General features: G+C 42.6%; 1 protein-coding gene across 10 annotated transcripts in view; it reads right to left on the bottom strand.

Moving 5' to 3' along the window:
* Positions 1–16,855: 16,855 nt before the first annotated feature.
* ARPP21 (cAMP regulated phosphoprotein 21) overlaps positions 16,856–17,884 on the bottom strand; it is a 191,655-nt gene continuing 190,626 nt past the window's right edge. For all 10 annotated transcript variants that reach the window (XM_068405651.1, XM_068405641.1, XM_068405648.1 and 7 more), the window contains one exon: positions 16,856–17,675. In XM_068405651.1, coding sequence (XP_068261752.1) covers positions 17,418–17,675 — 258 coding nt within the window. In that variant the 3' untranslated portion in view covers positions 16,856–17,417. The remainder of the gene's footprint in view (positions 17,676–17,884) is intronic.

Below are 17,884 nucleotides of genomic sequence, written 5' to 3'. Positions count from 1 at the left end.
GTGGACTCTGCAAAGTCAGGAAGCTCTAAGAGAAGCACATCTGCAATAAGATCTGGCTAGCAGATGTGGCTAGCCTTTTTGTATTCTGAAAGCATGTCAGTTACCATTACACACATACAAAGTATTTGGGTGGAGCAAAGCTCAAAGCTAGGGCGCAGGTGCTACGCAACACCTAGATGGACTAATTCACCTATTCAGTACAACCTTGAGGCAATTCCTTCCTTTTGGCTTTCTTATGCAGCTATGGCCCAAATAGAGTTTCTTTAGTTGTTCCCAGCTGTGAAGGAAACCTAGGAAATTGGACTATGATCCAATTCCCAATGCATGCAGTTTAATGCATCTCCATTAGGTAAGGCACACAAGGCCAGATGAAGCAACATTGGTTTTCCAGGGTAAGTCCAAGTGCTTTGTTAAACCAAAACCTAAATACCAGTTACTGTGAAGAAAACTAATTCACACTGGGGAGGTTATGATCAGCACTACCTTTGTCTGTAAGCTCTGCTGCCAAGGAGAGAGAGCATGTAATTGAGCAGAGACTGACAGGCAGTTCTCGAAGCACAGGAGGAACCCAGCAAGCACCAGAAAGCCCTCAGTCAAAGCGCATCCTTTCACCAGTGCCCTAAAAGTTGAAACCAGCTTGACAGAAAATGTAGATTTTGGGAAAGGCAGGTTTAAATGTGAGTCTATTGCCATGCCTAATTATGCTGTATTCCCTTCTGTCAGAGTGGCTTAACATTAGGGTAGTCACTAGCAGTTTATGGGGGAAAAAAAAAAGGGCTTATACTGAAGAAAAAGTTGTAACCTGTGTCTTTTATATAAAAAAAACACTGATGAAACTACAGTCACCAATGGGTTCCTAAAACTTACGTTTGCTAAATCCACATGAACACGCCATGTCTAGAGGCATTCTAACTTCTATTTCCATCATTTTCCTATTCTTTACAAGCTGCTAGGAACAGTACTTTTCAAACTTAAAGGCAACATTGCTTATAATAGCCAGAAAGAGAGAGGAGGCAGGAGAGCTCACACATATTTCTTAGAAGACCGTAACAAGAGGCAATTAAAAAAATCCTTCAGTTACATTACATACAGAGCATATTAAAAAAATAGCCAAGTTGGAAATGTCTGCCAATTACATGGCCAAATTAAATACATAGATAATTGGTACAAGAAAATTGGTACTAAGTTAAACTCCCATCTCAAAGGTTATGAAATCACAGATGGGAGAAGCGAAATGAGGAGGAGGTGTAAAGTTGGCCCTGATTATGTCTTGTTTGACTTGACCATTTGGACAGCTAATCCTTTGCTAACATATCTGTTTTCAGAGATCTCTCATTTTTATAAGGCTGAATCAGTTTTTGCCTAACATTACATGCAGGATGGTTTTGATTTGATCTCAGGTTTGGGGGGTGGTGGCAGTTGTTTTACTCTGCTTCAGGATTAATGAATCTTTAATCACATTGATGGGGAAAGTTAATAGAAAAATTAATGAAAACACAACAGCAGTGACTGTGATGTGTAATGAATAATAATGAGAACAACAGATGCAGTCTGTTTGATGGCCCAATTTAAAATACTTCATGCCCAATTACAGATGCACTCATTTTCTATAAGGCAGACAGTTGGATAAGAAATAGATTATAATTTTTTCCTTTATGACTGCTATATAGAATACCTAAGGTCATAACATGGATGATTTACAGAAAACAACAGTTCTCATAGGACAGATGTATGACAAGGAGCCCCAGGTCTCACCTGGCACGCAAAGGTATGACTAGGAGGACCCCAGGTAGCCTTGTGAAAGAAAAATACCAAAAGTGAGTCTTGTTTTACAAATACCATCACAACCAGAAGATTTGTGGTGGTATTTGTAGAAGGGAGGTGGTGGAGTCACCATCTCTGGAGGTGTTTAAGAAAAGACTGGACATGGCACTTAGTGCCATGGTCTAGTTGACATGGTGGTGTCAGGGCAACGGTTGGACTCAATGATCCCTGAGGTCTCTTCCAACATGGTCGATTCTGTGATTCTGTTTGTCCTTGCATTGCATCACCCAGATGGAGATTTCATGGTTAAGAAAGGAGGTTGGGGTACAATCACATCCTGCACAGCTGCATACTCCCCCTTCTCCACTCTTCCCTCCCACAGGAGCTACGTCTGTCCCTGCTTCACTTTCACTGCTTCTCTTGCACAGGGGAAACTTCCCCCCTAGAGAAGGGCCAGCTGAAGCCCTTCGTTTTGCTGACAGCCTCTTTTGGATGTTCTAGATAGCTATCCCCCTTACCCAGGCAAAAACACAGTTCTACTTTGCACAAGGAACTCCAAGATCTCCATATTGTCTCTGGTCCACAAAACACCTCGATTTAAATTATAAAAAAGAAAAAACCCAACACAAGTAGCAAAACCAAAAAATGCATAAAATGAGGAATTATCCAAAAAATAACCACCCCCTCATAAAAGGTCCAGATCAAACTATTGAGTTCAAATTAGCGAAGTACAACATCGGGATTTCAACTTCCTCTATTATAACCCACAATTTGAAAATTCTAGGCCAAATGTATCTGAAGACAAAAAACAAAGTGTGCTCTTTACTCCCCTGTTTTTACAGGGCTCTGTTCAGATGGTGGTTGGGTTTTTTTTTAGGGGCACGGGGGTGGTTTTGGGGTTTCCTTGTTCATTTATTTTGGTTTTGTTTGGTTGGTTTTTTTTCTCTCTCCTCCCCAACTTAGTTCAGCATCCGATGAATTGGTACTTTTGAATGAGAACAGTCCGTTGGGAAATGCACTTTCACAGCAAAAGTTCAATATTACTTTAGATAACCTGACATAAACCACTTTCTGGGTGCTTTAAAATAAGTCTGCAAAATCACAAAGTTCCTGCATATTAGTTTCATCCAGTACAAATTTGTATAAAGGTGAAATTTGTCTGTAAGTTGTGGTCATCAACAGCAGCATGTGGCAAAGAATCCCACAGTTTCACTTCATATGATTTAAAGAAAGCCTTCTGGACTAAACCAGAAATAAACGAGGAAGGAACCTCCAAAAGTTATTCCTAGACAGGAAACTGCACACTATCAACCTCCCACTGGAGCTACAGAATTTTCCCCTGCGTAAAGAAATTACTAGCTGCAACATTAGAAAGAAAATGTTAACTGAAACATTGCCAGAATACCTCCTATTTATTGGTTCTTCATAGGTCAGGTTGCCTGTAAGATACAGTGAAACATGCAGGACTTGCATAATGCATAAATACAAGGTAGCAGAACATACAAGCCCGTGCCACAACAGTATATGTGCAAGAAATAAGTGAATATAGACTTGCAGTCTCAATTATGTAATCATTCACACAGTCTAATGTACACAGTCTGCCCCAGTCTGATAACCTGGAGGATGGCTCTGCTACTAGGTGGTGGCATTTTTGAGCCCCTTTTGTTTTCAGTACAGTCTGACACATCCTAATGAAGAATCACAGACTGGTTTGGGTTGGAAGGGACCTTAAAGATCATCTAGTTCCAACCCCCCTGCCACAGGCAGGGACACCTTCCACCAGACCAGGTTGCTCCAAGCCCCATCCAACCTGGCCTTGAACACTGCCAGGGAGGGGGCAGCCACAGCTTCTCTGGGCAACCTGGGCCAGTGTCTCACCACACTTACAGTAAAGAATTTCTTCCTAATATCTAATCAAAATCTCCCCTCTTTCAGTTTAAAACTATTCCCCCTCATCCTGTCACTACATGCCCTTGTAAAAAGCCCCTCTCCCGCTTTCCTGTAGGCCCACTTCAGGTACTGGAAGGCTGCTAGAAGGTCTCCCTGGAGCGTTCTCTGGGGAAAACAAAAGTCATGCAGCTTTGGCAGAACATAGTCATATGTACTGTTACAGGTTTGGAAAAAAAAACAAACCAGCAGCAGCTTTAAAGTTCTTTTTATATCCTTTGCTAATCTCCTCCCTGCTAGCAGGAAGTAAAAGTCACAGAAAGAGTCAAAACTATATGTGCTTAACAGTGAAAGCTCTGCTTCTACTTTGGCCATTCCCTATAGTGAAAAGCTTAGGATATCCAGCATTCCGAAGGTTAAAAAACCAGAGAGAACCAACCAACCAACAATCCCATATAGCTCTGTGGGGAACCAGCAAGCAGGAAGGAACTTTAGAGCACTGCTAGTAAGCAGTAAATGTTGTTCGCAGCAAATATTGTTCACAAAAGAGATCACACCAGTTTTTTACTGGTCACCATTGCAAGAACATTTCTAGAAAAGTCAATGTTCATGTTAAGCATGTGTATTGCTGACATAGCCATGGGTCCTGTTTAGCAGCCATCCAACCAGGTTGGCCGTGTATTTACCATCTATGCAGACATCAGCAACCCTTCACAGCTGGTTGCTCTACCCAGCAGATAGACTGAGGCAAAATAAATGGGACCAAGCAGGTAGGGGCTGTACAAGGCAAGAACTTCAGTGTGTTATAGCTCAAGGACTAAGGAAACGTGGTTGACCTGAGAGTCAGGCTACACAGGAGTAGGATTAGAGCAATACTCTGTATTGAGGTTTCATAAGAGCTGTAATAGGAGGACTGGGGAACTAGGAGAAAAAGGCAGAGACACAATTTTGGGGAGATGCAGGGAAGAGCTTTGGAATACGGAGGAACTTTGTATCACTGCTCGCAGTTTGTTCTCCCCAGCATACATGTTATCCCCTTCACAGCATTTCACAATATTAACCAATTGATGCAGTACTGCTGTTCACTACAGTAGGAAACGCTTATCTCTGTTGCACCAACATGGAAACCGATCCAAAACAATCACAGCTTCTCAGATACCCCAATTACAGGATACAGTAGCAACTAGAATTAGTACTCACCAGGACTGACTCACAGCAGTCTGCTCAAACCACACCTTTTCTTCCTTCCAGAGGAAAAAATAGCTGCTAACAGGAAGATCAATTATATACAGCTGCCCCACCACAACTATCAATGGCTCTAAGAAATCCACAGCTGCTGCCTAACAAAGCCAAGACTTAATCAGGGCAAAACTCTTAAGGATGTTTGTGGAATAGAGACTTTGTCTGTGCTTCTTAGAGTTCATCTTGAGGTGTATCTGATCAAAGTTTTAGTTTATGAGCAAAAGCATGACAATAGAATAAGAAGTTTGTCCATCTCTTTCTGATCTTGGAGTACTGCTGTAAGACTGGAGCAGCAGTGTGTAGGCACGTGTCACAGTTTAAAGCTGGGCCGGCTATTAAACCTGTGGCAGACACTCTCTGTTAACCCTCCCCACACACCCGAAGGGAAAGGGAAAAGGGAGAGAGACTGACAGGTTGGAAAGTTAAAACAGTTTTAAACAACTATAATAATGAAAAAGAGTATAATAATAATATTGGAATAATCAAATATACACAAATATATACAAAACCAAGATCGAGCTCCCCCGCTGTTGGCCACGTCCCCCCCGGCACTGCAGGGCAGGCTCCGGGAAGGCCCAGGCTGGGCCCAGCGACGGTCGAGAGCTGGATTCAGGGATGCCCGGATCGGGACCGGGGGCAGCAGGAAAACAGACAGAGTCCTCCTTGGACACCAGCCATAGCAGAAGGGCGAGAAGGGAGAAGAAAGGGCCGAAGGCTCAAGCAGCAGAAGCAGCCCAAGCCTCAAACAGAACCCCCAAAACAGCCGAGACCCCCGTGATCCCCCTGCTTTATACCGAGAATGACGTGTATGGGGTGGAATACCTTCGTTGGTCCATTTTGGGTCACCTGCCTTACCCGTAAATTCTGCATAGCTGTGAGCAAACCATGGCGTTGACCCTGGTTAAGAAAATGTGAGGGTTTTTTTCTGGTTTTGGGGCTGCTAAGGGCTTATGCTGGGGGAAGAACAAGGGCAGGGGGCAAAGGCAGAAAGCTTGTCCTGCCCCTTGTCTGATAGGAGCTTGTGAAAAGACTGCTCACACACATGGTCTGCAGCAAGAAGCAACCTCCCAACCTGCCTGCTTTGAGCTGCTCTCAAACTGGAGCTCACAGCCAACAGGCCTGGGCTCCGCCTGGTTCTGAGCTTCCTGCTTTATTCTGATGCACTCTTGGAAGAAATAAGGAGCCACCGCTGGGTTCAGATAGCCATGTTCATGCACCCTGAAAACATACCCAGCCCCAATTCTTTCTGGTGACTTACAAAACACAGTCAGCACCTGGAGAAGGCTCTCAAGCTGTTGAGGTGTATAACCCTCGCCCCATCCTCTCTGTTCACTGGAGCACTGTTGAAAAGGAAAGAAAAGGAACAAGCACAGGGGAAACATGCTTGAAATTGGACAAACCCAAGATGTATTTCAAAGGCTTCACAGTACTAGACACAAAGAGTACAGTTCAGATGTATTTAACATCATGTTAATACCTAGCCTCCTACCCTAATGAGAAGCAGTCTGAAATTATTTATTCATTCTAAAATAATTTACTTCTGTGATGGTGAGACTGACCTATGGCTTCAGCAGAATCTTTGTTTCCTTACCAGCTGTAATGAAGTTGGTTTCACAGGAGCGCTCTCCCAGTTGTAATGAGCTGCCTGTCTCCTGCCACTACAATCCAGTGAGAGAAATAAGACCAGCTGAGAAATACTTTATACTTTGATCTGTCTCAACAAATCAGTTCAAGAGCTTTAAAACAGAAACCCCAGGGAGAGGGAAGGGGAAGAGGAGAAGTTCAAGCAGGGAAGTTTTAAAGCTTTATTTGATTTGTTTCACTAGAGCTGTGGTTGTTTAAAAAAAAAATCACATCTGTCCATCTTTTTTGAGCTTTTTCAGCTCTCTGAGGCTCTACTACACTCCAAACTTTGGACAACTTTATTTCAGTGATAACCAAAAGAACAAGAATATATATTTTTTTATATATATATATCTAGAAAAAAACTGACATTTTGAAAAGTCAGGTTCTATAAGCTGGCTGAGTTGGATTTCTCCTGTTGCCAATATATCAACAACCCTGTTATCCACCTCTTAGGAGAAGAAATGAATTGAGCAAGGAAGTACAGTAAGAGAAGGGAGGGGGTGGAACCACATGGTTTTGCTCCTTGCCTTTGAAGTTAAGATACCTTAAATGAACAAGGCATGAATCCTACCTCTGGGATTCATCCTGCACTCTCCTTTGCAACACTGGGGACAAGGAATTCATTGCAGCCTTGAGATGTCTCCTAGTTTTAACATCAGCTACACAGAGAAAATTTGTGTTTCTCTTGCACTTCTTTTGTTTTCTGGTTGGTTTTTGTTTTATTTTTGTTGCTTGCTAACTTGCTGCATGATCTTGGTGAAACCCCTTCACCCAAGTGTCTCCATCTGCTAAGAAATGGTGAGGCCTCCTTATACAGGGAGTATGCAATGAAACATCTGGGGAAAAATTATTATCAAGAGTTTGGTGCTATTGCAGAGGGTTTCCTATATGATAAGCAGTTCCCCTGAAAGAGGGTAGAAATTCTAAGACTTATAGTAAAAGAGAAGAGGAATTAGCATGAGAAAAGCAGATTTCAGTCATGACGCTCCACATGATCAACATCCAAAAGTATCCTAATTTTCCTGTATGTCAATGCCACTACTGCTATTTCTAGCTACCAGCACACACTGGAGGTTGAATGCGTGCACGAAGATGGCCATAGATGTGCAAACCAGTGACATCTTAATGCAAGTTCATGGCTCTGGCTCCCACTGGTATTATATTGCATAAAACAGGGAAGTGTAAGGACTTTGTAAATCTAGTCCCTTCCTGCCTGTGTTTTGTAATGGACAGCTCTACTACACACATTCAACCAGAATGGTCTTTCAAAGAGACATGCCCATTAAAGTCCCATTTGGTATCTCGTGTATTTTAGCCAAAAGCATATTAGCCAGCCTGAGTGCCAACAGCATGTAAGATAACTTAAGTTACGGGGAAAATATCTTTTCAAGTGTATTGCTAGTTTTATACTTTCAATACCACGTTCCGTTTCCAAGAGCACTTCGTAGCTATGAAGACTGTTTTAAAGAAAACAAAAACAAAACCAAAAACATTTTAAGTGTAGGAAATGGTGAATTAAAAATCTATAAAATTCAGGGAGAGATTCAGAGATGGTGACAGCCCTTGAAAAATAACTCTTCCCTTCTCTACTAATTGATGTTCAATGATCAATGGCATTTTAAGAAAAAAAAGCACAGGTGAGAATGCATACATAAGAAGAAGGGAATAAAAATGAGTGAATAAATAAAAAGCATTCAAGTACGACACTAAATTATCTAATTATTTACACTTGTCCTTGTTGGTTTTGGTGTTTGCCTCTGATAGCAGACTTAACAAAACTGGAACACAACAAAATATTAATTAGCTAGGTTTTCAGAAGGACTTAATGTCAGTGTAAAACAACTTCCGTATGTGTCCTACCTCTTTCTATAGAATCATGATGGAAATGACAAGGGTCAAAAAAATGCTGCTGCCTTATATAGTAGCATCCAATGCATTAAACACGTGTCCCAGTGCTGCTCTCACCCCACTAGCTTGCAGTCTAACATTTCTAATGGGAGCTAAATTAGTGCTTTCTGAATGGTGGAGTGAGTGTATGTTTAAAAGCAAAGCAAGCTGGTGCCCAGCAGTGTGCCCTTGCAGGAGCCTCTCAAGCCTGCTTTGCCACCAACCCCCAGCTGAGCTGGACCCATCAGGACATGGCTCCTGTTTTCAGGAGAGCACACATCTTTGGGGAGAACGTGTCTACTCTGACTGAGGTTGGAAAAATAACGCTGGCAAAGTTGTTCTGTCCATTCTCTAGAGGGATCTGCTTCTTCTAAAAGCCAAGCGTGTGCAATATTTATACTGGTCATATCAGCTTACTTCAGCACTGAGTTTGCCAAGCAGTTATCTGTGCTGGCTGGGAGGAGGCAACGACGCCTGATGAAACGCAGCTCCAGATTCCAGCACCACAGGCATGGAGGGGCTCTTAATGCCCAGCTAGGCTGCTGTAAGAAAGCAAGAAACAAATGCAGGATTAAGTGTCGCAGCAGATTACTGAGCGGGACGCCTGCTCTAGCGTGACTCTGAGCTTCACAGATGCCAGGGTGGCTCGGTCCACACAAGTGACCAGAAGGTCACATAGCTGCATGTCTCGGGCTATCGGCATCAGGCACTATTTGCAAGATAAGTGTGGATGTGAACCAAAGCTGACTGACAGGAATGTGCATCTGTTGAGGCAGTTGGGCCCACAGATGACTTTCGTTGCTATCTGAAAGCCACCAACAACATGCGTCTCTGCTGTCAGGATCTTAACTCCTGCGTAGGCTGGCATGGGACTCAGATTTTCTTACAAGCTGCCAGCCACCATTTCACTCTGAAACGGACCAGCTGAGAAGCCAGACACAGATAAATGACTGTTGAGATGAAATACAGCGGGTAATAGGCTGAAAAACAGAACAGTTGTGACCCTTGGTTTTCTGGGATTCACAGACACAGTGCACTGAATTGAAAGCCCTCGCTCTGTTATCTGTCAGCGGCGAAGATCACATCCCAGCACTTCCCCTTGGTCTTCCCACAGCTCAAGATTTTACTAATTCTGAAGAAAAAAAAGTCATTCTGTGAGAGAGCATCCCAGACCTTCAGGCCTTTTCTCCAATGACTACCCGTGAGACACACTGCACTGATTCATTTTAAAAGGGCTGTGCTCCACTTTGGTAAAATAATGGGGCCTGGGGGGTGTGTGTGTTTTAGCAATAGTTGGCACAGGGCGTTGGCAATCCAGGAGTTGTCATTGGTCTACCTGGAATGATCTCTGTGCCCTGGGTATCATTTATCCCACTCCTCCCTGTCTACAAGGTAGATGTCAAGCGGCGCTAATTATCTCAGCTCCCCTATTGTCAACAGAGAGAGGAATAGGGACTTGCACAGAGCGATTCATTCCACCGTAGAATATTGCATCCTCACAGATCTCTGTGAAGGACATGTCTTTATCACAAAAAAACTGAGGATAATAGCTCTTCTAATGAAAGCAGCAGCAGCAAAGGGAAATATTCTTTGTCAGTAGCACAGGTTGAGAATGTCTAATGGTGCCTTTTCTGCCTGTGTTGCTGTGTGAGCTCAAAAGATCACTCCTCTCCCTCAGAACCAGTCCCACAGTGTGGTTATTAGCATCTGTTTCATCTCCCTTCTGGATCTCAAGGGTGCTAGAGTGTTTGGCATCCTTTTTCTACTGATCTTATACAGATTGCTGATATTAGAAATGCCTTCCCTGGCACCTTGTGTATGGCCACAGCTGGCTTTTTCATGCTTCCACTGCACAAAGAGCACTAGAGCACTGCCCATAATAGGCACAGAGAACAGACAGCCAGGGTGTGACTTCATTTGCAAGCCATGTTGGCATCAGGATACACACGTCTCAGGCTGGTGCTGGCGGTCTTTCACAAGCAAGCACGAGTGCAGGCTCCTCACTTCAGCCAGCAGCTTCAGAGACTTCGCCATGCTAATCTCCAGGGGCTCAACACACACGCCAAAAGCATACAGCAGCATTTTATCTGCTCTGAACTTCCTTGTGTGCTCCCAAAAACTAGCTGCCATCACACCTCTCTCACTGAATCTGTAAGCCATTTGTTTTCTGTGTACGACGTTTCACAGCCCCTTTAAACCCAGCTCCCAGTGTTATTTATCTGGAACAAAACTGGGAAACACAAAGAGGAAGAGAAAAGGGAAAAAAAACCCAACAGAATTTCTCTTCTAGCCACTAGTACCCGACTTGCAGCACCCACAGAACTCATCACACCAGAGCTGAACAAAAAGGCCTTGCCACTGCAGCTTGCTCTCAGGTATTTCTGCTGCTTTTGAATGCAGAAATTTTCAGTTCTCACAAAAAAAGGCGTATTTCTTTGCATAAGAATGTTTTAAAAGAGCCAATGGTACCTTTGTAGTTAAACCTCACGCCCTGTTTTTTAAAAAAAAACTCATGTTTTATTGATGAGAAGAATGGTCATGAATTATATTTATACCAGAAGGGTCCTGTGTTGGATGAGTGCTTTGAAAAAAATTGCAGCTTCACTTTACACACTTGGACAGTGTTAGTTACTCTCACCAACAGACATTTTTGCTAAAAAGATACATACATCTGTTCAGACAATTAGCCTTCCCACTCAAAAAAAAAAAATCTGATCCAAACCCCAATTATTTCTTGAGCGAAGAGGGGCGATGCTTCTAGTTCTGTACCACAGAACATTGCTGTAGAGCAAGGCAGCTTGCTAAAAAAACACAGCCGCAGTCCACAGGAGCATAGAAGAGCATAAATAAATAATAGGACAAGTCTCAGATCAAATTTTTTCCTACGCTGTATGAATGCTTCATGTCCAGAGCTCATTCTGCTGTGTGATAGCTCTGATGTCTGCAACATCTTTATTCGCACACCAGCAGTAACTCCTTCCACCACATGCCAACTACATATAATCTTCAAGTCCCAATGGACTGGGAAGATAAAATCTGTTCAAGAAATACTTAAAACAGACCCTTTTTTCCTCCCTCTCTATCCTCAGGACAGCAGGAAGGATCCAGATTTATCCAAGCATCCAGATTTACTCGAGTGTCTTCCATTTAATTTGGACCCCTTTGTAGTTTCTGAAACACTCCCTGGTAATTTCAGCCTAGTGGAAGATGGCAGCGAGCCCCATGACATGTGGTTTTCTCATATCCATGCCAATAAAAAGAAGAATCAAGCTGTGCATAGCCCACAATCATGGGAATATGTTGCCCAACAGGCTTATGCACCCAGTAGGAAGCAGGACTGTGGATACCTGCAGCAGTTCTGAATTACAGCATGCTGTATGGCTCAGTGTTTCATCTGTACAGTTGAAACAAAATGAAAGAGTGGCCATCAAAGCACACAGGAGCTTGGGTCAAGTGCCTCGTGTGAGCTTCATGCAAATGGATTCCTGCTTGCTCTGCACGAGGAAAAAAAACCTCACCTCAAGCTTAAGTGTAGTCAACACTTGAACCTCACTGAAAATTTGGGTCAGGGAGATTCTGAATGGCAGTTGGCCTCCATTTTACTTACTGTTAATGCGATTAACTTGTGAATTGCTCTAAACTGTTATTTAGAGCAAGCGTACAAATATCCAGCACTTTGCTTTAGGGTCTGATGTCCTGGCCTTTACAATGGGTGGCAAAGTCTGAGGCATGGAATGTAGTTTCTTTTTTTTTCCCCCTGTGGAAATATTCTCTAATGTATTTGAGAACTTTTTATCTTAAAGGCAGAATTTGTCCAGATTTATCATTTAAATTTTGATCTCTATGTCAATTTTTTCCCTCCTTGATTCTCAGATAAGATCGTTTGTTGTGCAAATAACTGCATGAAGTTTTGCACAGCGAGGGATTGTACTGCGGCCACCCACATCCTGACACCGTGTCCCATGACTAAATCTTGCCCTCAATGGATCAGCAACACTTAGCTTAGAAAATAGGAACATGATTAACAAGAAATTCTGTAAAACCTTTGTTTTGAATTGAAAGCTTTTAGAAAAAAACCAAACAAGTCTTTTTTTCTCCATCATGAAAATTTTTCCTCACATACACAGAAGCCCTTTTGCCCCACAAGCTCCATGTCGCATAAGACTTGATCCTGGTAAGATCAAAGTTCATGGGAGCTAGGTAGAAAATGTCCAGTCTTGTCTACTATCAATTTACTTGGTCTTCCTATCATCACACTCAGTGGCCCAGTGGCCACTACCTAAAAAAAAAAAGTTTACCAAAGGATTTAATAGACATTTGTTTTCCATGCAGATAAAAGCAGGTTTTGGTGATGGTGGAGATGATCAGGTATAGATTTGCAAGCCAAACCTGGGTATGGCAAGTGCCTTGATTCACCCTTAGGGCTAAAAAAACCTGTATTCCCTTGGGCACTGTGAAGGCTGCTTTTTATCTCAAGCTTTATCTCAAAGCAGCACTCTTTGAAGGGACCTTTTTAAAGCATTCCTCTAGGATATATTTAGTGGAGTTCAATGGAGATAATTTGTCTGTTGGGGAGCATGTATCTTTGCTACAACATTATCTTCTACTTATATTTCCTTTTTACAATAGTCTTTTATAAAACTGCACCCGCAACATAAAAGACAAAGTTTTTTTGACTTATTTTCCTGAATCTGCAGCCTCCAACATTATTTTTTTAAAAACACAAGGATGAACTGAGAGGTAGTGCTTCCTTAAGCACATGCCCAAGACTAGATGGTGATTTTCTACACCAAAAATGTGGTTTTAGACAACATGAGCTAAGCAGGTGTTGAAGCTGTGAGCATTTCTAAAGCAGAGTCTCTGGGCTAAGCATGAATGGCATATTCCTGAAGACTAAGGAAACTCGTCGTCTTCTTTCTTTCCAGTCAAGAGAGGAGCTCTGAGAGACAGCAAGCCAAAGCTCCCAGCCGTGCGTGGGCATCACCCTCCGCCAGAGCCTCTCCACTGAGTGTTAAGGGAGGAAACGTTTCTCCACAGTTAGCCCAAAGGGGCAACACATGCCACAGCTCAACAGCCTTGTGAACCTGAGGGCTGAGAGACACTGAGCAGTGCACATTTTGCATCACTTTCAGGAACATCAATGAAACAATCACGTTGAAGGAGTCAATGGCTGTGCCAGAGCGGGTCACCATGCTACAGAGCAGCTAACGGGGCAGGCAGCAAGATGCCCTGGGCATGCTACAGCCTCCCTGTGCATCTTTGTTCCTTGCTCCTGGGATAATTTATGCAGTCTTCCTTCAGTACAAGAAACTGTTCACACAGAGTGAAACAGAAACATCAGGGAATACAGTTTTGGAAGGAAATCATTGACTTCTTGGGCAGCACAAAGGGCAAAACAATAGCAAATGGCATCTGGCTTCTGTTAGGATGTACAGGCTCTGCAAATTACAGCCCAAAGGAATTAGACCCATCCAAAAGGCTGATCAGTGTCATCTGATGCAGTCAGCTTAATTCAGGATATGCCTCTCTGGTTTCTCAGTGCAATATAAATTAAAAAAAAACAGTGGCAAATTAAATATGTACGGGGCCTTGGGAGAACTTTCCATCAGCTTCAGAATACAAAAAAGGAGAAAGCAATATACAACTACCAAAGCAAGTATGCAGCAGGTAAAGGGGAAATGCAACGAACAGTCCCTAGCACCACAACAGGACTGCCACAATGTAGCTGCTTGAGCCTGCCAAATCCCAAGGGCAGACTAGAGAAAAAGCAGCCCACTGTGGCACAGCAACCCCACAGGAGAGGAGCACGTCCTGTAAATCATGGCACTACTACGAGCTGGACTCTGAATTCAAGGTGACCAGTTGCTGAGTTGCTTGAACTAAGTTTAGCCAGGTGAGTCTAACAGCACTCCTCTTATGGAGATTGCCTACAAAATATTTTCAAAGAAAAAAGCACTGAGCTTCACCTACCCATTTTTGTTACATGTATTTGCAGGTCACTTCTTTTTTCCTCCTCCTCACCTTCTGACAATGCTGAAGCATCTCTGGTTTAGTAGCAGAAGGCTGCTAAGCAATCCAGCTCAGAATAGTTTTATTAATGAACAAAAAGTTGAGGAGAAAGGCTTCAAAATATTGCATGATTAAAAAAATAAAATCAGAGAATAATTTTTGTGCTTCACTTGATATAGAAACAGAATTACTTAATTGTCTTCAAAAAGAATTTCTTCCAGCATAAAGCAAATATGTGCACTGCCACGTGAGATGTCTCCCCCATGTATATGATACCTTAATAATTAGGGCATTCTCTATAGCTGAGGGAGATGAAATTCAGTTTCCTCATATGCCTAAGGAGGTTCAAACTCTTTGGAGAGTGAGACAATCCGAGGATGTAGGCCATTTTGGGGTGGGTGGTTGTGACCTTCTCCTGAAACTGCTCAATTTTCCATAAAAAGTTAGTCTCACTTCAGCAGGAAGGTGCATTAATGTGCAGGTAGGAGCTGCTGCCACAAGGCTGAGAGAAGTTGGTCAGTGGGATCCCTGTTCCCACAGCTACGTACGTGTTTTACACAAGCTGGTCACCAAACTAGCAGAGACAGGTAAATCATGGGAACCCATGGCCATGGTCAGTCACGGCATATGATGTTTGCCAAGGGGACGTGACCAAGAGTGGAGTAAGGACGTGAGGAGATTCTGTCTTTACAGAAGCAACATTGCTTTTTGACTCCCTTCCCCACTGCTACTGAGAGCATCCACAGCCCAGCTTGCCCACCCATCTATGATGCTGAGAGGATTTATTTTTTTACCAGGCAGTTCATTCATAGTTCTCTGACGAGAAGGTAACAGTAGTGCTTCAGAGAAGGGAAGAAACAGGACTCAAATAGTGATCACCAGAGGGTCTCTTCACTCCAGACACTGTGTACACAGAGATTCGTCCCCTCGCCCCCCTCTCGTTTAGCCTGGCCACACACAGCCTGTCCTGTGCAAGGTCACCTGCAGGAAGGATCTGGACTTTGACAGAGAAGGACACCCATTCATTCAGGTGTCAGTCCTTCAGCAGCAGCAAACCCAATCAGTTGTAATTATAGTAATGCTAGGAGAGAAACCTCCATAGTATATAAAACATCAAAAGGAAATAAGCCTTTATTAATGCAGGGCATCTGAAATGAGAACTTGGGGGCACAGGAAAAATTCAAATGCAGTATCTTGATTTAAAAAAGGAAAAAAAAATCAATCAGTAGGCTCTCCCAAGGCATTTCACCTCTAATTGAAGAGTGAATTGTGTTTACTTACCTGCTCATGTTCTTGACTGTCTCTCAGCAAATGAATCGTGATTACACTACGTAAAATTCAGTGTTTCGCTTTCTAAAGAAAAATGTTTCTTTTAAATAGGGGTTGTAGCCCTTCTAGTTCCTGCTGCAACAGCTGAAGTGTGTAAAGGAAAGGCCATCCATCTAAAGGTAAAATAAAAGCTGTTCCACATTCGGATTAACAATGGTCAAGGGCCTTATAGGCTGCTGTCACCTTGGGTGTAGCCAACATCGTACTATGACACATACAGATTTTACACACATGACCTCACGTGTTTCCATGATGTGTGTGCATAATTCTGGACTGCTCAACTCCTGTCTATTTTAAAGGTGTTCAAAACTGATCAAAACTGCAGCTTAAGTGAAAAATGACACAGGCTTTTCTCTGGTAAACACATTTGTGACTCAGATGTTGTCGTTATTGAAGCAGAATGAGGAACTCCACACAATATTTACAAATGAAGAATATCAGAACAAGCTGGGAATTTGAGTGAACACGGACATAACAATGAGAAACGCCACAGGAATTAAAAAAAAAGTTCTAAAAATTTCTGACAAACCACTCTGCTGCCTGTTTTTAAGAGCCAAACCCCCAAATATATTGTTCGTCCCCACTGCTTGAACATGATGAACCAGATTCTTGGGTTGGCACCTTTTTGTGGCAAAATGGCTTTACAGCTGAAGTACTAATAATTGGGTAGAGTATCTCGATGTAGCAGAAGAATGGCTGGGTGACGCAGCTGCTACATCAGCAGCAACTGATCTTCTGGACAGCGGATGGGATATCATGGGACATCTGTGTCATCTTATACACAATTGTTGTAGGGCTGCTTGAAGAGGTATGAGTTAGCAGAGGAGGTGAATTGTGTTTGTGACATTACCGGTCCTAGGGATTGGAAAAGCACAAACTTAGTTTAAGGTGATCTGGTACATCATTCACTGAATGCTTTCTGGGTGTCTGTGCTACAATTTCGAAGCAGCCCCAGCTGTTATGGTACTGCATGCTAAGACACAGGTATGTTGCCTTCTCATCAAACTCCCATAAGCCCATTAAGCATCATTCCCCCATTAGCTTCACCTTAAACAAGACAATGCAGAACCAAAGGGAAGTTCATTCAGAAACAGAGAGGAGACCAAGCAGGTGGTAGAAACATGACCTTTCTCCATGAGGTCAAATAGCTTTATTGTGATTAAGCACTACAATACAGTATATATCCATAAAAAAACTCTATAATGTATATAAATTATTCCTTCCATTCAGTAATTCTTTTTTGTTTTCATTTTTTTCATTTCCATTACAGCTTTGGTACAATGTGATTTTATTATATTTTTAAATACTTTTAGCTTCACAAACTCAACACAAAGTACAAAACTAATCCGAATCAGGGATATTACAATCTACACAGTGGTGTTCAGTGGTAGGAAAAAATCTTACCTCAATGAATTCATGTCACTAGCTAAGCTATAAAGGCATACCTAGCAGACATGACAAAAATATGCACCATTAACCAGCAAACATTTTTTTTTTTCAAAATTTATTTTATTTGTTTTTTTACAGATTTTTCCAGCAGCAAATCACTTGAGCATAGTCAGTACTTATGTCCTCAACTGATTATCCTGTTGTGTTCCTCTTCATTTGAAGGCCATGAGTTATTTGTCAAATAATGCACCACTATCCTCGTATATCCACGCTAGGCCACAGTGTCAGTACTTGACCTGCCACCCTGCATTGTTAATGCTCGCACAGTTTGTCCTGCAGCTGGCAGAAATAACTGGAACGTTATTGGAGGGGCAGTGTGGGGCAATCAACCGTAGGTTGTTCTGTGGGGCAGGAGGTATGACATTACAGTAGACAGGCATTCCAGTGGCTGTAAGTGTTCCTTGACCTGATTGATTAGGTAGCATGATTGGTTGTTGATATGATTGTTGCGGCAATCCTTGAGAACCCTGGGTCATTGGCACCTACACAGGGATACAGAAAGACAGAGGAAAAAAAATAGTCATTACTAAACAAATTAAAGTAGGTCCTGAGTATCCTTATTTTCCTTCTAGCTGAATTTGAGTACACAACACGTTCTGCCAAAATGTGTCGTTTTATGCTGCTCAGAACTGTTCTCATCCCTGAGGATTTTCTTTGTTAGAGAAGGGTTAAAGAGAAATCCCTCTGCTCC

Source organism: Nyctibius grandis, chromosome 7 (assembly GCF_013368605.1).
Source record: "Nyctibius grandis isolate bNycGra1 chromosome 7, bNycGra1.pri, whole genome shotgun sequence".
NCBI classification, from domain to species: Eukaryota; Metazoa; Chordata; class Aves; order Nyctibiiformes; family Nyctibiidae; genus Nyctibius; species Nyctibius grandis.
Note: the sequence above shows the minus strand (reverse complement) of the source record. Positions and strands in the feature narration are given on the sequence as shown.